We start from the raw sequence: 27140 nt of genomic DNA, 5'->3' as shown, positions 1-27140 counted from the left end.
AAGCATCTTAGCCTTGAAGTGGCCTGACGGTTTTCCAAAAGAGGCAAGGTCAGAAGAGAAGCTGCTGGGGCAATGACTTGTGGAGATTTGAGCAGGTTGATTGACAGCATTGGGTGCACAATACCAGACATGGAGGTTGGATAGAATGCAAGGCTAATTATACTGGACTGTGCTGTGACTTTCTCATGCTGGGGCTGTTCAGAAATAGTTCCAATCAGGTCATTATTCATTAGTGTTACCCGAACTGCAAACCGTTATAACTAACCGTCTACATTCCATGAAAGGAATACAGAAGTTTCACTTCCTGCAGCAAATAATCGTTTGCTTCAATGAATCACTTAAACCATTCTGCAATGTGGAACTGTGCTGTGCTGAAATTTCAGGCCTCCTCCATTTTTACTTTCTACAGCAGTTTTAAAATATTTCCAGCAAGAGGAAAACAATGCTGAATTCTTTGGTTCTCCCCATACCATCAATGAGTATTCCTTTAGGTTAGCAGTGTAAAAACAAAGCCTCCAATAAGTCAAACAACCTTCATTTACAGGTGCTGGGGCAAATATAACTTGAGGTAGTTGCTTGTCCTTCTGAAGCTTGTACACTATCCTATTACAAAACCTCCAATGTCATGGCTCGTCATAGTATACAAACCCATTCTAAGTGTATGTAACGTGCAAAAACTGATCACTAGAATATTAAAATCTCTCAATGTCTAATGAAACTTAGTTTATCATGAGTAAAAGTTTATTTGTGTTGCAATTTTTGTATATAGAGTCTTTATTCATTGGTTCAGGTCAACCTCTGCTGAAACCCTCATCTGTGTCTTTTGTTGCCTGAAGGCTCGGCTATTCCAAAATTCTGCTGCTTGTGTCTTAACTTGCAGCAAGTTCCATTTCCCTATCGTCCTTGCACTGGCTGACGAACATTGGCTCTCAAACTTGCAACATCTTTGTACTGAAGTTCTCGTACTCGTTTTGGGTCCCTCAATATGGCCCAGCCCTTCCCTTCCCGGTTTCCCTGGTCTAATTAGGTATTAATGCCCTCTTGGCTGTCTATACTTCTTTAATCCAGGTCTCCCATGCATCCCAGATTTTAGTCACACTATCATTGGTGGCTGTGCCTTCAGTCACTGGGCCTCCGAGGATTGAGTACTCTCCTTACACTTCTTCAGCTCATTTACCCTCTTTGAGAAACACCTGGGAGACTCAATCTTTTTTGAACAAGCTTCTGAACATCTGATCTGCTCTGCTTTGGTGGTCTTGTGATGCTCCTGTGAAGAATCTATGAAGAATGCATTGTTATTCTAACTTAATCTCACATCAGTTTGATGCTGCAGTGTTTCAAAGTTTATATCAATATCTGTAAATTTCTCTTAATGTTGCATATGCTGCACTTTCTATTGCACTGATTGACTCTGGGCTCAGGAGGGGCCCTGGTCCAAATCACTACCAAATGCCAACTGGATTGCAGAGTCACGTATGCCAATTTAAGATGGGAACAGAAACAGTCTGCTCCTGATGCCTCCAATTAGACAAACAGTTTTCTGATATACAGTGCCATCAGGCCAGGGTCCTGTCTGCTCACAGATACTGGGAAAACATGGGCCATGGTGCTCAAAATGCCACATGGTGAGCAGAAACTCGGGCGCCAGTTTCTACAGACATTCCCCACCCAAGTAAATGACTGCCTGGGAAGATGTTGGAAAAAGTGAGAGGGGAATCTCAAATGATCACAGGTTAACACTTTTTTCTGTTAGTTCATGCCTAGAACAACCATCAGATAATATTCCATTCTAACACGTAACAATATTTCAAATGGACTTTTTTTCCCTTAAGTGCTTTTTCTTTGCAATAGCTACACACACATTGATCCCTTATTATTCGATAGCATTATCTATCACCTCATGTTCAATGAAAACATATAGGCCACTTCACTGCTTCTCTTTGATCACAGAAGTTTATAATTATTTTCCTGCAGAGGAAATTTGGCAGTAATATCCACAAAGAACAGTCCAGCTACAGAAAGTGTCTTGGCATTGTTTTCTTCAGGTTTGAAATCAAAAGTCACACAACATCAGGTTATCATCCAACTGGTTTATTCAAAATTACAAGCTTTTGGAGTGCTGCTCCTTCGTCAGTTCCTTCACCTGATGAAGGAGCAACACTGTGAAAGCTTGTGATTTTAAATAAACTTGTTGGACGATAACCTGGTGTTGTGCAACTTCTAATTTGTCCACCCCGGTCCAACACCGGCACCTCCACATCACGGCTTTTCAGGTTCAACTATGGATTCTTCTTATTGACCGTAACACTGAAATGAAAGTTGAAAGTTCTGAAAGTTGCTAAATATGTTAACAAGGCTCCCTAAGGAAAAACAGAATGAGAGAGATTTACATCCAATTAATCAGCACATGCCTTGAAAGTGAGGAAGAGATGACCTAGTGGTATTAACATTGGACAGTTAACCTAGAGACCCAGGTAATGTTCTGGGGGTGCGGGTTCAAATCCCGCCATGGCAAATTGTGGAATTTGAATTCATTTGAAATCTGAAAGTAAGAGTCTAATGATTACCGTGAATCGATTGTCAGAAAGGCCTACCTGGTTCACAAATGGCCTAAATGTGACTCCGGACCCACAACAATGCGGGCCAAGCTAGCGATGCCCTCTTCCCATGAATCAATAAAAGGAAGGAGATAGAAAGGAAAAATGAAGATGATCATACATGAGAAAAGAAAAAAGACTGACCAAAGAGAAGCAGAATATTGGAGATTAAGGGAAATAAATAGTGAGATTAACAGTTAAAATAATTTTCCTGTACAAATGTGTGTGAAGGTATCCCCAGCAATAACATTTTGCATGTAAATCTTGATATTTCAGCTTCTACCTTAACTCCACATGCATTGCCCATCTATATTTTATTTTCTGCCAAATAATTAAAAAGTGGTTGATAATCTAAGCTTCTTACTTCTTGGTTTACTGATTAGCTGATCAACCTACCTGATGATTTCACTGTCGCTGCATTCCACTATCAATGACAGCAGCGACGTATTCAAAGTCATAATGAAGAAAGGGAAATTGCCATTGCAAAGCCTGCAAAAGCTTTGTGAGTATAATGTTTCAAGTTTAACAGCAAGCACTGTTCCTTCACAACAAACTGCAAAATTTGGGTCAATAAAGTATGTGATAAATCAGAGGCTACTCATTGAAATTTTTTAAATTTTCAAAGAAATTTATAGGCTAAGACCAAACACATACTTCAGAAAATTTGATATTAAACAGACCTTACAAAAGGAAAGTAATGCACAGATGTGAACTGAAAACAAAAATTCCCTGGTCAAATCCAACGCCATCACGATAATAGAACTAAAACTCAAAATATAAAATGATGTAAAATAAATATGAAAGAAACATGTTTATGCAAAATGCTAGGCATGTTGAGAATAACCTGTCAGGCACAGTAACAGGTCATGAGATTCAGCTCTCGATATCCATGGAACATTTCATTTATAGGATGTTGTCATTGCTGACTGGGTCAACATTTATTGCCCATGCCTAATTGCTCTGGAGAAGGTGGTGGTGGTGAACTACTTATTGAACTACTGTAGTCCTTGCAGTGTAGGAAAACTCACAGTGGTGACAGGAATGGCACAATGACAGTGAAGGAACGGTGATATAAATTCAAGTCAGGATGGTGTGCGATTTGGAGGGGAACTTGCAATTGGTGGTATTTCCATATATCTGCTACCCTTGCCTTTCTTGATGTAGTGGAAAGTGCTGTTGAAGGGCCCTTGGTGAGCCATTGCAGTACATCTTGTAGATGATACAGACTGCTGTCACTGTACACTGATGGTGGAGGATTGAATGACCAAGAGTTTGGGTGGGATGCCAATCAAGCAGGTTGCTTTGTCCTAGATTGTGTAAGCTTCATGAATATTCTTAAGACTACATGGTTCCAGGCCAATGGGAAATCTTCTTGTGCCTTTTAAAAGGAGGATCAGCTTTGGAGAATCATAGGAGAAGTTTCAGCCTTTGATCTGCACTAATAGGCAGTTTCTGGTCAATTGTGGCAATACTCGATATCAAATGATTCAGACACGATCTGAAACGTTGAGAGTATAACAATATTATCAGAGTATGTAGAATAAAGTTTTAAGAGTAAGGAAGTACTTGCTCAAACTGGAGTAGCACCATCCACTCCCAAAGACAGGAAGAGGTTTTTGATACATTTAGAGAGAACGATGTAACTTTCATATCCCAACACCAAATGGAAAAGGCAATTGGTCTCCTCTGGACTTGAACAGTTCTCTTTAGGAGAAATTTGGGACCTTTCCAAGGGACTCAAAGGCTCATAGCTACTTTCAGTATTAAGGTGATTGAAATTTTACCCAAGGTACACTGTGTCAATGGGTACCCAACCAAAATTGCACCAGGCATTTCCCCCGATGCAGGACAGTGAACTACACATGACATAAATGTACTCCTCTCTCATCAACTCGCCCTTCTTTCCATCTCTCCAGAATGTCTGATTCCTTCCACAAGGTAAAATCGAGGTATAAACTGGCTTTTGCATACACAATGTATCCACTTTCCATTCTTTCCAGAGTTGAATGGTTACAGATATTGCGAGGTTTGCAAAAGCAATGAAATGTTTAATGCAGAGTTCAAATATCATTGGATCATGCATTGCTGGGCTGGGTGGATTTTGTCAACTTTGACTTATGATCAATATCCTACCAATAGCAAAACTGTCACATAAAGTGCTCCCTTACATCCTATTAAAATATCACTCCAAATGTCAACCATAATAATTCTTCACAAGAGTCAATTGCTAACAACTGGCATAAATTCATAGGTGATCACTGTTATTGTCAAGCTATTACTTTCAGCTGCACATTGTACCTTATGAATTGTAAGTGCCAAAACTTAAATACAATAGAATAGTCTGAAGGAGCAGTTATTCAAATAAGAATATGTTCCTCACAATTAGATGGTCGCACAGTTATTCAATTCTACTTATCATCACTCAAATATTCTTACCAGTGCTCTTCCAAGAATTGAACAAATGACAGAACTTACTTCTGAGTCTAAGCGAGCAGTTACGAATGATGTATGGAATAAATAAATTCTGCTGTCAAGATTTATTCACACAGATTCTGGGAAAGGAATGGTGCTTGATGTTCCTCAAACTGACAGCTGTCCAAAATTCTTCATGAGCTTTTGAACATCAACATCCTGGAACAGAGTGTCCTCACTACACAATATTGCCAGTGCAGCCTGAGGTGCAGTTTCGAAGCACTTGATAGATGACAATGTGGCTAGTTCTCATTGAGAGTGCCAAGATGTGGGTGAACAGTTTCTGACACTGAGGTCATTCAAGTGGTGAGCTGAATCACCCAGATGGTCGCTCTGGCATCATTTTTCCAACATCCAGATGGTCTCATGAGTTTGGTGAGTTAGGTGTCAAGATCTTAATGAGGTGAGGTGTGGTGTTAAAAAGGCATTTAACAATCAGTTTGCATTTCGCTACTGCCTGGTGAGAATCTCACCGTGCCACTGGTGAAAAGCAGAGAAGATAGAGCAGGATGATATCAATGTTGAGATGGGCTTCACCAGACATGTTCCCAGTTCTGCCAGTGCATCATACCATAGGTCACATCAATCAGACCTCAATAAGATTTCACTGTGTTCCTGAAAAAGCAGCAAGCATGTGAAATTCACTATTGTGGGGACCGGTGAAAGCATTGGCAACGGTACAGATCTCCTCACTGTATGTTTTTAGAATGTATGCTTCCTACAAAGACAGTATTTAGTCAATAACGCTTATTTTAAAGTTCATTCAAGAAACATTTTCTGAAGTCTTGCTGCCTGACTTGGGTTAAAGTCGGCCAAAATACGTATATTAGAAAGAAGGTCCAAGGTGTTTAGAGACATTGCAAACCACAAGCATACTAAGAGTGACTCCAAAGTCCCAGAAAAGTGGTGAGAAAGTAAAGGTGTAAAGAATATGCTTTTAGCTGTCCATTTACTTTCAAGTTGAGAGATTTGGGTTCTTTAGGACAGCATTTCTACCTGGATAGCTGGCCCATGTGATTCACCTTGTCATGGCTTTGAGAGTGGAAGGTTTCCTAAGATAGCTGTGAAACTCACAGGTAATAGTTTGGCAGGCTCCAGGAAATACAGAACAGCCACAGGTAGCAAGACATTATAGTTCACTACCTAGCAATGCAGATGGGAGCCTGGAGTCAGATTGAAAATAACAAAATCATGGGGATTTTAAAACAAGGTTGGAAGATTTGCCTAGCCTGAAAGATTCAGGTTCTCTAGGAAAAATGACATCATGAAAGACAGTTCTGGAATTGCACATTTCCAGGCTGTAAAATAAAATAATCAGAAGTAAACCATTGGGAGCTAGGAATCAGGTTAGATCAATTTTGGGAGAATTACTTATCTACTTAAAGGACAACACAGAGTCATAGTCATAGAGTCATACAGCACGGAAACAGGCTCTTCAGTCTCACTAGTCCATGCCAAACGTTATCCCAAACTGAATTTGTCCAACCTACCTGCACCTGGCCTACATCCCTCCAAACTTCTCCTCTTCATCTACTTATCGAAGTGTTTTTCAAATGTTGTAACTGCTCACGTCCACCACCTTCCTCAGAAAGTTCATTCTACATGCAAACTACCCACCGTCTAAAAACATTTGCCCCTCATATCTGTTTTAAATCTCTCTCTCCCCTCACCTTAAAAATGTGCCCCCCAGTCTTGAAATCCCCCATCCTCGGGAAAAGATATTAACCCAATCTATACCCCTCATGATTTTATGAACCTCTGTATGGTCACCTCTCAACTTCCTATGCTCCAGTGAAAATAATCTCAGCCTATCCAGCCTTCCTTTTGAACACAAACCTTCCATGCCCAGCAACATCCTGGTAAATCTCTCCTGAACTCTGCCTAGCTTAATAATATCTTTCCTATAACAGGACGACCAGAACTGGACAAGTACTCCAGAAGAGGCCTCACCAATGTCCTGTGAAGTGTGTTTCCTCAGTTATGCTAAACATAAGAAGATGCCATACCATTCTGTGGTTTTAAGTATAAGCTGCCTACACTGCAATACTGCTTCTATTCTATAGCCTAAAATCATATTGTGTCGTCCTTTCAGTATTAACTGGAAATTCAAATTTCATTATAAATGTTATCGGTCTCTATGGAGATAAAACAGAAGTAAATAATATAGTTGTGTTAAAGGGGAAACTAAGTAAATAAGTCAGGGAGAAGGGAATAGAGGATTGCAATGATATTGGGGAAGTGGATTGCATGGATCACAAACACTAGCATGGACTATTTGCCTGAAAAAACTGTTTCACTGGCATATATTGTATGTACTTAAAATCATGCAGATGAGCTCACAGACTGCTTTTAAAAAGTGGCAGATGTATGAAAAATTACTGCAAACAATTAATTCTGTTCTCACAGAAACTTGCGTTACCTTCTGATTTCTTCTAAATCTACAATAACTAGCTGCCACTGAAATGTTACTCTCAACGTAACTTATGAAGTGTTAAAGGACATGTGCCAATACACTTGTAACAAAATCAATACTTTGTCTACATTTGAAAATTTTACACACACACACTCACACACAAACACACACACAAACACACACACAGTGAGAAGCTCCCTTCAGAGTAATTAATTGCAGAACCCAAGAAATGGATTTCATTAAATGGAACCATGTGAGACATCTGGCCAGTTTGAACAATCTTTACAAACATTTTCCCAAACAACTAATGGGTTCTTCCTACCGAATGCAGCTTCTGGTACAGGCCACATGCGTTACATACATATCCACCGTTTGCATTCTTTCGCCAAAGAGAGGTCTTTGTGGTCAGGCAGTTGGCACAGAAGACTCCAGAACCTCTTCGTCTCTGCAACAGCAAAAGGTCAAAGGTATATCACGTGATCTGTGAAGTTAGGACAAATCAACACGAGTGTTTTGTTTCCCTTCTGGCAGAAATAACCAAGAAAGTAAGTTGATCACAATAAGGTCACTTTTAATTATGCCTCTTCATAATAACTGAAATGTATAATAATAAATCAGTGATCAATTAAATATAGAAAACAAATAAAAGCATTATTACATCGATATGCAGTTCTAACAAAAGTGATCATGTTAATCTGGTATCTATTTGCAGAACGTTCATTGTTGAAGACAAACATAACTAGTTTTGCATCTCTATAAAAATAATTTGCAAAGAAATTTAATTTGAAAGCTTTAAGTAAGTGATAAAAGAAGTACCCTGTTTCACCTTTTTAATAATTGTCAAATCTTTAGTAATTAAACAATACAATTGGCCTGACATAATACATATACAACAGTTATAACTCTCAAATCACAAATTTTAAGTAATGGATTATTAACAACAGTCTATCTAATATTAGTGACAAGTGCAGAGGAGCAACTTTAAGTGTTTTAATATAACTAGCCCCCAACTTACACTTACAGGAACGAACCATTGTGTAAAACATTCATGTCCAGAAATATAACTAACTCTCTGATTGCTTGCCCAGTTTTAACTTTAAACTTCTGTTCTGCCCCAGAGTTGAGTTTTAAATCTCGTATTATATTCCTTTTATCACTTATTTCGACATCTGCAGCATTGAACAGCTTTGGTGCAACCACAGCTAGATTCCTAATCCATTCATCCTTCTTCCTCAGATGGGATACATCTAATTCCTTCCTTCTCAGTGTCAAATCTTCACCTAGCGATCATCTCAAATGTTGCCAATGCCACTCTGTGCATTGTGTTATTGGTGGAAATGTGTCAGCACAGTACATCTATATTTTATGATCTAGACTGGCTCCTGAAGTGATCAGATTTTATATAATTAGTCCTCATTTGAAAAAGGGCAAAAATTGGTCATGGGCATGCTCACTCTGCAGTCTTCTGCAATGCACTCAAGTGGAATTTGAACTCTCAAAATCTTTGACTCAGAGGTCTAGATTTTCCCAGTTCCCACAAGTCAGGTAAGGAAGTGGGATCTGGAAAAAATCTGAGTGATCTTGCAGGAAGGATTTTCAACACAGACATATTAATTACACTCATTAGCAGGCCAATTGAAGGAATGTTGACGGTGCCATAGTGATTTTCCTGATGGTGAACAGGAAGTGAAAATGCCAGAGTCTGCGATTTAAAGCCTCGTGGCAGCAGGGCAAATATTCCTGTGTTTTCTGTGTGTGTGTGCATTGTATGGATCTTGTGTGTGTAAAAATGTGTATATGTGCATTGTGTGTGTGTCTGTGTGCGCATGCAGTATGTGTCAGTGTGTGTTGTGAGTAGCCTCAAAACCTCTCATTCCACCACAGACCTGCCAAGATGCTCCAGTCACAGTTTGCCAGTAGGTCACCCTGCTGTGACTGCACAACAATGACCTGACTACTGCTGCCAGCTGTGATTTTTGATTTTTCACTGTTCTGTACAGGACACCCCAGTTGTGAAGCACCTTATGGCCTCATGCCTGCTTCAGGGGTTCCCACCTCTCCCATTCACTCAAGAAAAGTGAAATATTGAACTTTAGGAGAAGCTGTTTTAGTATTTTTTATTCTAAATTTTAAAATTTAGAAGCAGATTATTAGAACTATGCATGTCAGAAAACATGCTGTTTTGGACAGCCAATTGTGTCAAACTCATCAGTATATTGATCCAACTGAGGATTATTTAGAATTGTCTGTTGCTAAATGGTAAATAAAGTAGGGCTTACTCTGGGTGTTTTATTCAATTCTGTAGCAAATAAATTTTCATTTTACAGCATTACGGCATCATTTTTTTATTACACTGAACATAAGATTACAAAAAAACTTGACTGAGAAATATTTACACCACACGTATTTTTAAAAAATTCATTCTAGGGTGTGAATATCATTGCCAGGAGCAATACTTATTGCTTATCCCTAATTACTTCTGAGGTTGTCATGGTGAGCTATCTTATTGAGCTGCTCTAGTCCATATAGTGATAGGAGGTCTCTTAGTGTTGTGAGATAATGATTTCCAGTGACAGTGAAGCCACAGCAGGATATTTCCAAGTCAGGATGGCGTGTAACTTGAAAGACACTTGGAGATGGTGGAGCATTGTCGTGTGTCTGCTGCCCTGCTCTTCAAGGGATAAAAAGACAAAGGTTTTAATGGTGTTGGTGGAGAGGCCTTGTTGATTTGTTGCATTGTTCTTTGCTGATGGTGCATGCTGCAGCCCAGTGATCTAATGATGAAAGGAATGAATGCTGAAGGCGGTAAATAGGGTGTCATTCACATGGGCTGCTTTATCCTGGATGCTGATGATCTTCATGAATGTTGCTGGAGCTGCATCCCCTCCAACTTTGCAGAGTCAGAAAGTGAGTTACTCGTTACAGAATACCTAGTGTCTGACCTGCTCCTTAGTCCAGTATCGTATGCATATATGCATAATGCGCACAGCACGTTGTTGAAAGATTTTGGTAACTATGAACATATTCAAGCTTTTTTTTTACATTTTTATAGATTTTCAACTTGTTCCATAATCCTGATTTTACAGATACATAACAGGAATGGAGCTGTTGCTCCTTAAATTATAGATGTTCAAATGTTGTTCAATTTTTATATACCTGAGTAAATTAATGATGTCCTATTGCTGATTCTAAATCCACAAAAACAATAAATGAATGTAATAATAAAGTGAAGGTAAGAGTTTTTATTTCCAAGTTTAAGACCTTGCCAGTTTGCTAAATGAAAATATCTTTTCTCTGCTGACTGTGAGGTGTGAAATGGAGGGAATGAGCTTAATCAATCTCAACCCAGTCCTGATGAAGAAGGAATTCTAGCCAAAATCACAGGGTAATACAGCACAGAATTGAAAAATGTTTGTGCAATGTAGGAACAGAGAAAACTACTAGAATTAGTGCAAACACAGCTGTCCTGTTGAAACACAAATAAAAGTTTCAGACTTATATTTTAAGTGTGAATTACAATCTCTTCAGATATACTTGAGATGTTTATAGCATCTCATTATTTGTCATGGATGTAGAGAAGAATGGAATCTCACCTTTAGAGGACTGTACCGTGCAATACCCCCCTCCACTTAAGTTTTGCTCCCAGGGTGTACAACATCTGCTGGATAATGCCAGATAATGTACTTCATTTCATGAAGTGTAATCGATGATTGCACAAGCACTGTAAATATTTGACCAGATTATAATAACTTGTTTGCATTCTTTGGCCAATTATAGTCTAGCCAATTATACAGATGCAAATTTTAAATAGTTGTAATTTCAAATTCTTTTCCATACTTCTTAAGAATACTTCTCCATTCATCTCTTTTACAAATGCTACTTTTTTTTGCCAAGAAAACATAACCATTTTTTAAAATTGTTTAATAATATTATTTAATGTTCTAAATGGGTGAAATTAGTAGATAGTGATTTTAAGTTCAACGACAGTCCATTATAACTGTTAAACTGTGTATGATATAGTCTATACATGCCGAAGTGCAAAACAGTTTCATCAAGTGATACAAAATGCCCTCATACTCTTTTGTAGTTAAGCAATTCAGAGAGAATTGAATGATAAAACTCTAGTGCCATTGTATAAATGCAGGCTTTTAATCAATTCAGGTCTGAGACTTACAATTATTTAAAATTACATGCTCTACTGTTCATAAAGGAGCACAAAAAAGGGACTTTAATTCATCATCAAAAAATACATACAGACCAAATACTGAACGACAGAAGCAATCATCCCAAAATCCAGAAATGAACCTGCATTAGAACATTACTTCAATGCTCCAACACACACTGTAGCACAGAGGAACTGCGAAGAGCAGAGGAAAATCACCTATACCGTGTATTCAAAAAGAATGGATACCCAATGAACACAGTCCGCTGATTTCTCAGCAACAAGCCCAAACAAGCAGACAAAACATGTCCAGAAACCCTAGCCACTCTCCCCCACATCAGAGACCTCTCGGAAATGACTACCAGACTACTCAGACCTCTTAGCATCATGGTAGCTCACAAACCCACCAACACACGAAAACAGCAGCTCATGAACTTGAAAGACCCTATCCAGACAACGAGCACAACTAATGGCATTTACAAAATACCTTGCAAGAACTGTAACAAACACTACATTGGACAAACAGGCAGAACACTAGCCACCAGGATACATGAACATCAACCTGCCACAAAAAGACATGACCCACTCTCACTAGTGTGGTTACATACAGATGAGGAAGGATACGACTTTGGGACAACACATCCATCCTGGACAAGCCAAACAGAGACATGCATGAGAATTCCTAGAAGCATGGCATTCCAACCTGAACTCTATCAACATTTACCACCCCCTGAGAAAAAGAACAGGAAATGGCATCACCACAGGAAATGGCTTCACCAACCGAAGGAAACCTAAACACATAAATAAAAAGTGGGCCGTACTACCGGTGCTTTATCCTGAGGCTCACTGATGATGTTACTTAGTATGGTGACAAAATGTCTGGAAACGAACCTTCCAGCTCAGCGAGCAAACTTACATCCAGAACCTAAACCTGAGCTACAAATTTTCTCCAACCTCGCTATCATGATCAAATCTTTGGAAAATTAGATACATACTATAGTAGTAAAATCATTCCACTTCCTTTTAATTTCTGTAAGTACTTCTCAAAAATTAAAACATGTCAATAAATTGTCCAAAAGTATTAACATATTTAAAATTTGAATTTTTCGAAGATCTTTCTTTATCAATTGAATGTTCACCAAAAAATACCCAGAGAGAGTACAATGCTAATAATTGTACTCAGATATATTCAAAGTAGATGGCTTTTATAGGCATATTTCTGCCTTCAAGACTCAAGCAGTTTCTTGGAACAAAAAGGCACTTGATTCATCTGGCGTTTCACAATGTATTACAGAAAAAAAACCTGGTGAGCAGCCAGTTCCCTATAGGGTAATTTTTCCATCCAGATGCAAGTGCCATTGAAGGACTCGTCAGCTAAACTAATTACAATCTCGCATTTGCTGATGCCTGCTCACTCCAACATTCAACATTGTCCATTAATCATTGATACAAGGAAAATGAGTGTAGCCAAAAGCAATGAGTACTGGTAGACTGCACAGCTATAAAACTTGAAATGACTGTAATAATTTAACTTGATTCTAGGAATGTTTTCAGTTAGCAATAAACAGTTGGAAACTCAGTCTTACAATTACCCTTTCAAAAAATAAGTTCTCCCCTCCCATTATCCACATCCTCCATCCCTCGAATCACAATTCCATTACTATCAATGTTCACCATTGGTCGCTTTGGTTAATGTGAAAAAGTCAATATCTTTCTTGAATTAAATTATCACAAGATTTGAAATAAATTATAACAAGATTTGATTAGAATTCCAATGCAATAAGTTTGCAAATTTTAAACAGAAAAACTAAAAGATTTAGACCACTACTGGCACAGTGATTATTAACATTACTAATAAACAATTGCCATGACAAATTACATTTCCTCAAGCTCTGGTCCATGCTCACAAACAATTGTAGGGAACATGCATTTCCTTGACTGTACTGTTGAGGACCCTACTCTCTCTCCTCTCTCTTTGTTTGCAGAAATAATGCAGTCAATAAAAATCCAACAGATCTAATTACACCCTTTGTAATAGCAACCAGCCAAAACAAAATTAGCATAGGACAAGCAACAATATTAGACGCTGTGTGGTCACTTGTTGAAATATATTAAGATTGTTAGGATATTAATCTTTCTTTCATGATGTCTGTAATGCATGATAGTTATCAAGAAAGTCTGCGTCGCAGAAAATATCCAAATTATTCCTCTGTATGAATAGCACTTGTTATTGTGCGGTACATTAGAAGGAATACATTTGGTGTGTTTGGTAATAAAATTAGCTGTTTTGTGATACTATTTACAAACTAAAAGACAAGTGTCACAAAGTTTCTTCTATCGAAGATGATCTAATAATCTTGGCAGTGTAGAATAAACTTTGCTTCAGAACCTTGTTTTAAAGGAAAATACAGAATTCTTGAACAGAAAGGCTTTGTGTGGCTTGCATCCTCCACATTGTTGGATAATTTAGTCAAGTACTTAGAGGGAAATGCAATAATTTCTAATTATACAGAAGTAAGGGTCTCAGGAGTGATTAGACCAGTTAAGTGAGGTAATAGGCTATCCCCATCAAATACCTCACGTACGTGGCTTCCTGTTCAATCTCCAACTTGTCTGCACTACCATCTGCAAAAACTAATACCTATCTTGTTCTGCCAGCTTCTGCTTTTGCAGTTTTGTTGGCTCTGCAGCTGCTGTAGAAGAAAGCTCCAATTGTCTTAGCTTTCCCCCATGTGCAAATTCATTTTTTTTTCCCCTGTCACGAACATTTTTTCATGGTAGAACATTGTCTTTGCAGAGAAAAGGAATGGCAGACTGGTCAATCTGATCCTGTAGTTTCTCCTTTCCCCCCATGTTGATTCATGTCTAGCATGCGCAAAATGATAATCTGTATTTGCTATCGCACGGTTTATACACTGCACTGCTATCACATTCACCAAATTCAGATAAAGGGTGTCATGTAGACTTGTCCACTTTCCAAATGGTCTATTCAGGGGTTCTGATATTATCTAATTTAAATACATTTTCCCAGAAGAAAATATCAAGACAAAATGAATGTTGTTAAACATCTGGCTACAATATTGGATATCAGTTTCCAGTCATTGAATCCTTTCACCTGGGAATGGTTTGTGAATGATTCACTTGCTTAATTTTTCCCCTTAAAGCACATAACTTTGCTTTTAGTATTGCAGCACGATATGCTGAACTGTCAATCTGATACCTTTAAGATACGAACAGGCATCAGACATTATGTCAAATGTCAGATGTTCAGATTCCAGATGTTTTTATTTCCAGATTTCTTTACACCAGTTGTTACTTCAATTATACAAGACTACAGCACACTGCAGTTCCAAATTTAATGGAAAAAAATTGTAAAAAGCATTTCCATCTTAAACTAATGAATTGCTGCTCTGTGACACTTTTGTTTGTTTTTAATGCCATGCAACAATATTCAACAGGCATACTGTTTCTCTTAATACTTTCCAATTTTCTTATGTTTGCTAATGGAAGTGCTGCCAGTAAGATTAAAAGAAATAAAGTTGTTCAGTTCCCGGTCTGTGGTCATAGTTATGGCAACAGTTACAAGGAGAAGTGACAAAGAAAATTCAGCCAGTGTTTCTGTTCAAAACTTACTTCCAAGAACCCAACAAAAACTACTCCTGCCTACACAAGGGACAGGTATTAGAGTTGCATGATTTCATAGGCAGATGTCCCATTCACAAAAGTTTGGATAAGTCAAGCTTTTGAGAAACACATTAGGCTCTAGCATCGTTCGCTGTTTTCAAATCTATTCGTCCTGTTGTTACACAGAATGCAACAATTTTTCTTCAAATTACTTCGCCCTCATATTTTAAAAATCTCATTGGTCTTTGGATTCAAAAGATTTCTTTCTTTTTCCCTCAAGGTAACAGATATTGTTGCTCATGAAAGAAAAACTTCTACGTATGACGTAGCTTAGTCATAGAATATCATACATGCCCACTCTCTTTAACAGCATCTATTCAATATGTAACTGCCCTGTTCTGTTATTCTTTAACTCCTTCAATGGTTTCATTAAAAAAAAATCCTTTCTCTCAGGAGCAATCTGAAATTCAAATGACATTTGGAGGTCAGACAAGCCTTACCACATTTCTTCCTCTTCAATTTCTAATTCCATTTATTGCCACATTTTCATTGTACTCTTCAATTGATTCCTTTTAAAGCTTGCATAATCACTCCTCAAACAAGGCAAGTTTCATCTGCCCCTCAATGAATTCTATATTTAACACAATGTCAAGTTCTTTTGTCATCTCCATCTCCATGTTTTTGGATTTTTAACTAAATGCAAGCCTGTATCCCAATTTCCTGGGAAATAAGCAACTCCAGCTTTTCCTCTGCTGCCTAAGAAATGTTGCCTGTTTAGTTCCTGCTGTCTTCTGACTCTCTCTGCCTCTACTCATCCAAAACTACCTTGCTCTAAACCTGGATCTGTGCCTTTCTTAATTATTTGATGGGATGTGGGTGTCACTGGAAAAGCCAGCACTTACTGATCACCTCTTACTTCATTCAAAGAGGTGTTGATAACTATTTCAACCTAATATCATTCAACCTGCTGGGGAAAAAAAAGTACACTGCTGTTATACAATAGAAGATTCCCTGCCTGGCTGAAGTTAAATATTCACCCTCTGATGTTTCCTCCCATCTCCAAATAGACTAACCTTACCACCAGCACTAAATCCTGATTTTCCAGATGGCTATATCAAGCTTATTTATTACCATTGAGTTTCTACATATTCCTTCAACCTCTTAGTTTGTCAACCCCACTGAACTAATTTCTGCTGTTTCAAAACAAAAACATGAGCAGAACTCTCCTGGTAGAAAGTTGTTTATCTTGCTTCCACCAAATTCATTTCCTCTTGTCTTCTCTCTAACAATCCCACGCCTCTGTTTAGTCTCCATCCACACTCACACAACTGTGTTTGTGCCTCCATGTTGGGAGGTATAAATAGTTTTGTGAAAAGGTGAATCAATTATATACTGCCTCTAGTTCACAGGATGCATGTTTCTGGCAAGTGTCTGTAATACAGATTCAGCTGTAGCCCTAAATAAGTAGTTTGTGGTTAGGGATCTGACCCCACCCACATCTCTCTCCATCCCCTAATGAGAAAACCTTCAATCCTAGCTTAAAAGAACAAAAAGTATTCAAAATATCACTGGAGTTCAGGATTATTCTTAAGAAATTTAAAAAGAAATGACCTTATAGGTCGCATTCATTAAACTCAAAAATTGCATTACAAGGTTAGGAGTCCTCTGGCAGCAAACAGCAGTCAATGCAGGTTCCAAATGTGACAAATCATGACCTACAACAAACCCAGATTGAAAGACCAGAAACAAAACACCATTTCAGCCAGATGGCCAAAAGAGGCACCTTCCTGTGAACTTTGAGATAGTTGCCTCAAATGATCACTCAATCACTCTGATGCTGTTGGTAGGCTGTGTATATGAATGGGAGAAAGGACTGCAGATGCTGGAGATCAGAGCTGAAAATGTGTTGCTGGAAAAGTGTAGCAGGTCAGGCAGCATCCAAGGAACAGGAGAATCGACGTTTCGGGCATGAGCCCTTCTTCAGGAATGAAAAAGAGCTCATGCCCGAAACGTCGATCCTCCTGCTCCTTGGATGCTGCCTGACCTGCTGCGCTTTTCCAGCGACACATTTTCAGCTGTGTATGTGAATGGCAGATAAAGACATTCACTCTGATGTTTCCAAAGTTAGCTCACTGCAACCAGAGCAACAGACAGAAAATATAAAGTTAACAGTAATTTGGCACTCTTCCTCAAGACAAGAACTCCTTTATCTGCCCTGTTACTTCTAGAATCTAGAGACTGCAATTGGTTTTTATTATACAAAATGCAAGGTTCATAATACAGCTATTATTCATTATAGCACTCATCCCCAGATTGTTATCAAGTGGAAAGAAAATACCTACTGGAAGGAAACATTTGAACGTGAGATGACAGCAGGATTGGGGTCACCAGAGATTCCCTACGGCAAATAAAATGTCAAATTTCAGTGTCTCCACTTGACATCAATAATGACTTCAGGTGAATAAATAAATAACTAAGTCAAAAACTGAACTGTCAGGACATGTTAAAAGGAGGACAATGATTAAGAATTCTGATTTTTACTTTGAAAATTAAGCTGAAGATTTCATTCCTGCCATTGCGCTAAAACACAAAAATTAAAAGGAAATAATTCAGTTTTTAAAATCTGATTTCAATTGTCCAGTTCTGACTTGATACATTTTTTGATGAGCAGTTGAAAACCCCACAGTAGTTTGGAGCAGGTTTGTGCTATGGGTTAGTTGCTGGTGTTTCACCTCTGAGTCATGAAGAGAACAACAGGACTGAGTCCGAACAGACAGCTTCACCCAGTTTTTAGTGATCCTGGACCTAGAAACAAAAGTGGTCGATGCTCTGCAGCTTGGTTTGGCTGAAATTTAAAGTGTTTTACTCCCCTGAAACGACATCCCTTACATTGAGAACAAAAAAAACCTACAAACTGCCTAGTTCAAAACTAGACAATCCCAGAAGGAAACATACATCCGGTGTTACCTTCTGAGAGGAAGGGAATGCCAAAAAAGAACTAGTCAGAAACAAAGCACTTATTTATAATAAGAAAGATTTACAAGCTATTAAAAATTAGATAATGAAACCATGCTGGAGAAATGGGGCACGAGAATACATTAAATACATTCAGTTACTAGATTTCGCAGCCAATGATACACTCTTTAGTTTAATCTGCAAAAGGCAGTGATAGGCAGAGAAATGGATAACACATGGACTGAAGAGATTGATAGACTAACAATATTCCAAAAAAAATTACTGTAGCCACATTTCCATATCTTGACTTCTAATTTAACAGGAGTTGAGGGTGGAGGAATAAAGGAAGTGTGAGATCCTGAAAGAATCCTTTGAATTAATAAAACAAAAGAATTACACCGATAGTCATTACAGATCCAATTTCGGCTTACATGGAACCGCTTGCCCTGAATACTTTGTGACAAATTCAATAACTAGTTTGTTTCCAATTACAGATCGCCAGTTCTAGTAGAGAAGGAAATCCTGAGCTGATTAAAGACATATTAAAATTACTCTACAATACAGATATAAAGCTATTTACAAAACAACTTCAGTACCCTGAACCACTGACGACATCTAATAAATTGAGTTCCCACAGCATTAAGCATTTGTACATAAATTATACATTCAGTTTTAACTGTTATCTGGGACTTTAAACTTAAAAATTAGTAATTTTTCAAAATCAGGCTTCTAACTTCTCATTTAGATTAGATTACTTAGTGTGGAAACAGGCCCTTTGGCCCAACAAGTCCACACCGACCCTCTGAAGAGCAACCCACCCAGCCCTATTCCCCTACATTTACCACTTCACCTAACACTACGGGCAATTTAGCATGGCCAATTCACCTGAACTGCATATCTTTGGACTGTGGGAGGAAACCGGAGCAACTGGAGGAAACCCACACAGACGCGGGGAGAATGTGCAAACTCCACACAGACATTTACCCAAGAGATTGCCCCCTTCTTTTAAAACTACTGCTCAAACACGGAGGTGTTCTTTGCAAGTTTTATACCAACCGATTCTTGATCCTGCATTCCTCTGGTTTATCTAGCCTCAAATGTGCTGTTGAAATTCGAAGCATTTAAGGGTTTCAGGACTGTTATAGTGCTGGTGATGACCACTGCTTGCAGAGCTGCAGTGGGAACCAAAGAAGCACTGGCCAATGACTAGCCTGCAGCACCCTGAGGGCTTCTGGACCAATTGATGGCAGTGGACCTGTCCTAAATCAAGTAACAGCCCTCCAAACATTACATCCCTGTAGGTGAGTTGCTGGAGGAAGGGGTGAGCTCACCCTCAGCATTTTCAGTAGAGTGCATGAACCTCAGGAGCCTAATAAACCCATGCCCACTGTAACCTGCTGTGAATGTACTGCTAAATGTACTGAAGATATCATGCCAACATCATGGCTTCAACAGTGCAATGTTGGTCAGGTTAATTTAACTTACTGACCTTTTGTGCTTTAATACTTATTTTGAAGAGTAGATGTCTTTATTATTTTTTATTAGCTAACCTTCTGTACTAATATTCAGATGATATCATGCTTTAAAAAGAATGAGGTATTATAGTACAAAGTGCACATTGTTTCGATATTAAACAGAAGCTGTCATAAAGCCCCAGACTAATTGCTTTTTAGTAAACATTGGGTGAGGTCTGAGTTTTAATGTTTTTGAAGGACACAGGTCTGAGCTCTGGTCATATTTTTGACTTCATTGTCATGTGGTTTCTAAATTACTTTCAATTTCTGAATGGTTTTCTCAATACATGACAAATGATTTTTATTTGCTTTTTTTTGTAAGTGTGATGGAAAGGCTGATCATTTTTATGATATCAACTTTATTTTGTGTCTTCATGTTAAAGCAAAGAAGCCAATGCATTTTCTCACTCGTGGAAGGAAATTTCATTTGAAGTAAAGCATAAACATATTTTCCCATTTTCTCCTTCCCGAAGGAGTATGGCTCCACAGTTCCCCACCCTAACCACCAATTGTCATATGAATCATGGCTGTCAGTGGCAGATGTTATTCAATTGCTGCGCATCTCAATCTACCTTGCCCAACAACCTGCCAATACTGACCTGCTGCATATTCGCGTCTTTAATAACTCCATTACTGGTGGGCATGCCTTTAGTTGTCAAAGCCCAAGACTCCTGAATTGCCTTCCTAAACCTCCTACCCCTCTCCCTGGTTTTTCACTTAAGACAATTCTTAAAACATGCCTGTGTGACTAATTACATACTCCATTATCTCTTTGCACAGCATAGTTGTCTATCACTTGGTTGCTCAATATTGTCCCTATGAGGCTCCTTGTGACATTTAACTGTGTTGAAAGAGCCTGCAGTGGAACGCATTCCTATTTAGTAATGACAAACTTTTAACAGCTGCATCTGGATTCCACCAGGGAAGAGCAGATGTTCTTGAACTCTTAAGATTTGGGCACTGAAGCTAATAAACTACCCTAACTGTTGGCATAGCTAAAGTTGGTGACTGAGGATCAAACTGAGACCTGATAGTTGAGTGCTGTACTGTACGGCATATTTAGATATAGGGGAATAGTTGAAATGCTGATTTGGTACTTAAACTCTGTACCTTTTTTTCCACAAAGGGAAATGAAGCCCGACTACAGGAATATCCGAAGAGAAACCAATAATACACATATTTACTGAAAAGAAATCTACGTCATATAGGGCTACAATATGTGAGATCAGTCCAAATAGAGTATAATTTGCAAATAACAGACATCCTAACCAGAATTTTTAGAATTCTTTATTAACACATACAGAACTAAACAGCTAGAGGTTGTGAATGTTATATCCCTGCTCCAAATAAGGGGAAAGGATTAACAAGATAGCTATAGAACAGCTAGCCTTATGGCAGTAATAGAGCAAGGGCTTGACTGCAATAGGGATAAAATGAGCAAACACTTAGAAACATCTAGATTAATCAGGAAAAATAAATTTAAAAATTGCTGGCCAAATCTAATTAAATGCTTTTGGAAATTCCCAAGCATAAAGTCCAAGGGAGAAGGCTCTGGTGGCGCAGTGGTAATGTCCCTGTCAATAAACCAGGAGATCCAGGTTCATGCTTTACATGCTGCACAACTGCTCACATATCTGAACAGGTTTTAAAGAAAATATGTACCGCAAAGGGAGGGTCTTGTGGTGTAGTAGAATCCCTGCCTCTGAGCTAGCTGGCCAAGGTTCAGCTCCCACCTGTTGCAGAGATGTGTCAATAACAGGTCCAAACAGGTCAAATAAAATAACTACAGTGAAAGGAAACACAATAAATGTGACATACTTGGGTTTTATAAAGTGCAATACAAGAGATGTATTGCTACGGTGAAATAAAGTAAGTTTATTAATTGACAGACCTATTGCTAAAAGTTAAGACACAGAAAATAAGATTTTAAAAATATTTCCCAGATTGTGCAAATGGTCCTTCAGCTATAATGGATTAGTATTTAAATTTTGTTTGTACTAAAGATACATAAGTTAATTTGGATATGAAGTTAGAGGAAAGCCAACATTTTTCAACAAGGCTACAAAAGTGTGAGGAGAATGTACAAAACTGTAGGATATTGAAAGATTGTGAAATGTGGGCAGAGGTGTGGTAAAAACAGTTCAGTATATTTTCAGGATAAAGAGAATTAATATATTCCCTAAATGGTAAAACTCTTAACACAGAGTTGAAAGAGGGAGCGATCCAAAAATCCAATATAAAAATCTTAAATTCAGGATTTCAAGTGAAGTGCCAATAAAAACAGAGATTCGATTTCAGACTTGATATAAATGCTTTTCAACACTTTTTTTTTGGCAAAGTGTTTTCTCGAGTGAGATTCAAGGATTTGGTCCGCCATGTGCAATGGCAACATTCCTCTCAATCTTCCCTTCCTTTTCTCAGTAAGTATGCTACTGGATTCTTCTGCCCCCACCTCAGCCATTGTGCAGAAGTAGTAGTGGGAGTGCTCACCGCTGTGAGGCGCTCCAGTGTTCCCACTGTTGATGTCACATTTAAACTCCAGCTGCATGCCACTTCAGACGCTGCCAGCCAGGAAGCACCTTTCACACTGTGCTCTTCTGCCATTATCCCAAAGGAAATGGCCCAGAACGGCTCCTTGGTTAGCTTACAAGAAACTGGAGGAGCTGATGGATGGAGTGATGGAAAGAAGTGCAGTGCTATATCCTTCTGGTTAGGAAAGGATAGCCAACCACCAGATCCTGCCAGCCGGTACTCAGATAGCAGCCCAGGTTATTGCAGTGTCTTGGGTGAAACTCAACACTGAGCAGTGCGGGAGAAGGTTAATGGAGCATGCAGGAATATTGTGGTACAGTCAGAGGTAGATTACGACCCAGAGAAGCAAGTGGTGAATCACTGCCACCAAGTAAACACTATGGCTTTCACGTTGGGAATAGGCATTGTCTAGTTGCTCAGTGAAGAAAAGAAGAGATAGGAGCTACACAGAAATGAAGTGAGTTGGACTCATAAAGAGATACAAGTGCATGGGACAATGTGGTGGGTCAGCAGTTAGCACTGCTGCCAAGCAACGCCAGAGATCCGAGTTCAATTCCAGCCTTGGGTGACTGTCTGCATGGAGCTTGCACATTATCCCTCTGTCTATGTGAGTTTCCTCCAGGTACTCTGGTTTCCTCCCACAGTCCAAAGATGTGCAGGGTAGATGCATTGGCCATGCTAAATTGCCCATAATGTCCAGGGATGTGCATGCTAGGTGGATTAGTCATGGGAAATGCAGGGTTACAGGGATAGGGTGGGTTGATCTTTGGAGCGTAGTAGGACTCAATGGGCTGAATTGCCTGCTTTCACACTGTTGGGATTCTATGCATGCAGGGTAGTTGATGTTACTTAGTGATATTCTGACCTCCCCATTTAAATGAGGAGGAACTTGGAAACTTTTCTCTCAACATCAAAGATTCTGGATTTTTCATTTTCCCAACATTCTCGCCACTGCCCACATCACTCAAGTGAGTGAAAAAGTCCACCCCAAATTCTGGTGTTAATTATATTCAAGACATTCTGATGATTAGAGTCAACTCTGACTCACAATATGAATAGCATTCGAAATGTGGACTTGGTGCAATCAGATTCACTTATCTTGCCGAGGATAAGGGAATTGTAAATATGAGGATCCACTTTTTAAAAATGAAGCAAAATACTATAGATACTGGAGATCTGAAATAAAGAACAAGTGCTGAAGAAACTCAGCAAGTCTGGAAGCATCTGTGGAGACGGAAACAGAGTTAATATTTCAATTCCAATATACACTTCTTGTTCTGAAAAAGAAATATTGGACTTGAAATGTTAACTCTGCCCATCTCACCACAGATGTTGCCAGAAGACTGCTATGTAGCAGAATTAGGCCATTCGGCCCAGCGAGTCTGCTCCACCATTCAATCAGAGCTGATATGTCTCTCAACCCCATTCTCCTACCTTCTCACCGTAATACTTGATCCCCTTACCAATCAGAAACCTATTTATCTCTGTTTTAAATACACTCAATGACTTGGTCTCTACAGGCCTCTGCAGCATTGAGTTCCGCAGATTAACTACTCTCTGCTGGAAGAAATTCCTCAGCATCTCAGTTCTAAAGGGTCATCCTCTCACTGAGGCAAAGCCCTCCAGTCCTGGTCTCTCCTACTAGTGGAAATATCTTTTCCACATTCACCCTATCCAGGCCTTTCAGTATTCTGTACGTTTCGACCAGATGACTCCCACCTCATCCTTATAAAGTCCATTGAGTCCAGATGCAAAGTCTTCAACCACTCATCATATGACAAGCCCTTCATCTCCAGGATCATTCTTGTAAACCTCCTCTGGACTCCCTACAAGGTCAGCACATCCTTCCTTAGACATGGGGCCCGAAACTGCTCACAGTATTCCAAATGCAGTCTGAGCAGAGCCTTGTACAGTCTCAGTAGCAGATTACTGCTTTTGTATTCTAGTGTTCTTGAAATGAAAGCTAACATTGCATTTACATTCCGAACTGCTAACTGAGTCAGTGTATTAACCATAAAAGAATCCTAAACTAGGATTCCCATTGCGCTTCAGATTTCTGAATCCTTTCCCCGTTAAGAAAATAGTCTTTGCCTCTGTTCTTCCAACCAAGGTGCATGAAATCATATTTTCCCACATTGTATTCCATTTTCCACTTCTTTTCCCACTCTCCTAACCTTTCCAAGTATTTTTGCAGACTTCTTGCTTCTTCAACTGTGCCTCCATCTACCTTTGTGTCATCTGCAAACTTATTAACAATGCCCTTAGTACCTTCATCTAGATAGTTAACGTATGATGTGTATATTGTGGTCCCAACATGGATCGCACTGGTCACAGGCTGCCATTCTCAAAAGGCCGCCTTATCCCTCCACTCTGTCTTCTGCCAGTCAGCCAATCCTCTGTATTCCTGATGAAGGGCTTTTGCCCGAAACGTCGATTTTCCTGCTCCTCGGATGCTGCCTGAACTGCTGTGCTTTTCCAGCACCACTCTAGTCCAGAATCTGGTTTCCAGCATCTGCAGTCATTGTTTTTACCTCTATCCACACCAGTACTTTGCCACTAAAACCATGGGCTCTTATTTAATTTAACAGCCTCCTGTGCAGTACCTTCTGGAAGTCCAAACAGATCACATCCACTGGCTCTGTTTTGTCTAACTTGTGCATTACCTCCTCAAAGTATTCTGACAGATTCATCAGGCACGACCTCACCCTGACAGACAACTTCCAAGTATATCCTTAATAAAGGACTCTAAAATCTTACCAAAAACGGAGGTCAAGCTAACCAGCCTTTAGTTTCCTGTCTTCCCTCTCCCTCCATTCTTGAACAGGATTGGACATTAACCTGCCAGACCTAAATTTTTCAAATGTTTCCTGTTTTATGAAAAATTTATTCAGTCGTAGCGGGAGGGATCTGGTAGAAGTGTTCAAAACTATGAAAATAATGAAGAGACTGAGGGCAGAATCTTGAAATCAGAGAGCACTCTGAGTGAAGTGTTCTATGGTGAGATGTGTGGCAATATCGGATGAGAAAGCGAGGCTAATTTAAACATTGTGAGCAACTCGTTCCATATTTTACGTTTTTGTCAAGCAGTGAGGTGAGTTTCCCACTAGGCAACAGCGCGTTGCTATTTAACTATAGTTAATTTTTGTTCAAAGCCTTGTGAACAATCCAGTTCACTTCATTCGACTTCCTCTCTTACCAAATAAGCCGAACTAACTACATCCTGAGAAAACTTGATGTGGAATCAGAGCCTGGTGATGACTTTAGTTTACAACTTACCCCGATGGACCTTCATGTTGGACATCAGGTACCACCATCTCCATGGGCACAGGCCACACACACCGTACATCCACAGACATTGGTATCCAATATGTCCCAGTGTCTAAGAAGCTTCATAACACATTCCCAATCCACTTATACGTCACTTGTGCACTTCAAGGCTCAGTTGGCAACTATCATAGTAATGTTGCTGTAAGGATGCTGTGCACTCAGGGTTACACAGTCATCATGGACTAGACCAAGCTGCAACTCTGAGCTTTTCATTTGCTCTCATAGCACTTACTCACTCTGAGTGTACCTGGATGTTCACAGCTTCCCTGCCTGCTATTGCCTTAGCTTTTTGTGCTTTATCCCTTCAGCCAGAGATACCTGGTTATATTAATTCATGTCTTGCAGTTTAGTGCAGACACAAAGCTAGGACGGTTGTCATGATTGTCAGCTGGCCTCAGTCAAGTCTTTGGATAGCCTTCATTTAGGGTGATCTGGCACAATGTCGACTGTTTTCTTCCTGAGAAAGAATAAGTTATAAGGGACATGAAAATGGGTGTTATTTTTAGTGCTGGTGAGGTGTAGTCCTGAGTGAGTGAGTCAGCAGCACAGAGGGCATTACAGGTTTTGTGGTGTTGGAGATTTGAATGGGTGACAGTGAGTGAGGGAAGATATTGCAGATGATAGGGAGAGTGACAGAACATGAATGCTGATATGACGTGGGTGCAGTAGCCAAAATTAAGTGACTGTGAGGTACTGGATAGAAGATGGAGCATTTCTACTGGTCTAGTGGACAAGGTCATTGACCTTCTGTTTACATTTCTGGCATTCCTCCAGACTGCTTTAATCCGGTTGGCAACCTCCTACCGGGTTGGCACGATCTGGCCTCTGCCGTTGGTCTTGCAGGTAGAGGAAATTATACCTCTGCACCACCCCATCCAGCTTGGGGGCATGATGGGCTCTCAAAGATGGCATGGATATAAGGGATTAACTCTGTGATATCTCACAAGTGGCAAGTTGTTCTGTGAAGATATGGCAAGAATTAGACAAGATTGACACCATTGGGAAAAGGTAGATAGTTACAGGTATGAATTTGCTTAGGTTCAGTGAGAAAACTCGATGGACTCAAACAGAAATCTCTCCAAAAGCCTCAATGCAAAAATAAATAAGATTCTGTCCCATGTGATCATTTGCTTGATTATCTTGAATAACAACCTGAAGATTAAAACTATTAAATATTAAGGGAAATGGAGGGATAAAGCATTTATGTTGACAGTTCACATGTGGAACTGACATTAACAGAGGAAAAGAATTTTTTTGTGAAGTGAATCTTTGGATGCTGCGAATTATCCACTAGTCCACGTGTTAAGGTCTGCAAAATGACAATACAGTTTTATAATGAATTCCAGATTAATCCAACCTTTTGACACTGCTTACAAAGAATGAGATAATAACCCAGAATTCCCTTCCAGTTGCTCCTATTCTGCTGCCAAAGCTTCAGCAGAGGGGCAGCAGAAGCCCCCTTTTCACCATGTGTGTGCACCGCTATATCAATGGAGTGGAAACAAAGGCTAAACAAGTACACCCCATGTTAATTGGAAAACTTT

General features: G+C 39.3%; 1 protein-coding gene across 10 annotated transcripts in view; it reads right to left on the bottom strand.

Annotated features, from left to right (window-relative positions):
• trps1 (trichorhinophalangeal syndrome I) overlaps positions 1–27140 on the bottom strand; it is a 222174-nt gene that overhangs the window by 9810 nt on the left and 185224 nt on the right. For all 10 annotated transcript variants that reach the window (XM_072571237.1, XM_072571242.1, XM_072571239.1 and 7 more), the window contains exon 5: positions 7805–7927. In XM_072571237.1, coding sequence (XP_072427338.1) covers positions 7805–7927 — 123 coding nt within the window. The remainder of the gene's footprint in view (positions 1–7804; positions 7928–27140) is intronic.

This window comes from Chiloscyllium punctatum, chromosome 5, assembly GCF_047496795.1.
Source record: "Chiloscyllium punctatum isolate Juve2018m chromosome 5, sChiPun1.3, whole genome shotgun sequence".
Classification (NCBI taxonomy): domain Eukaryota; kingdom Metazoa; phylum Chordata; class Chondrichthyes; order Orectolobiformes; family Hemiscylliidae; genus Chiloscyllium; species Chiloscyllium punctatum.
The sequence above is the reverse complement of the archived record's forward strand: the minus strand, read 5'-3'. Positions and strand labels throughout refer to the sequence as shown.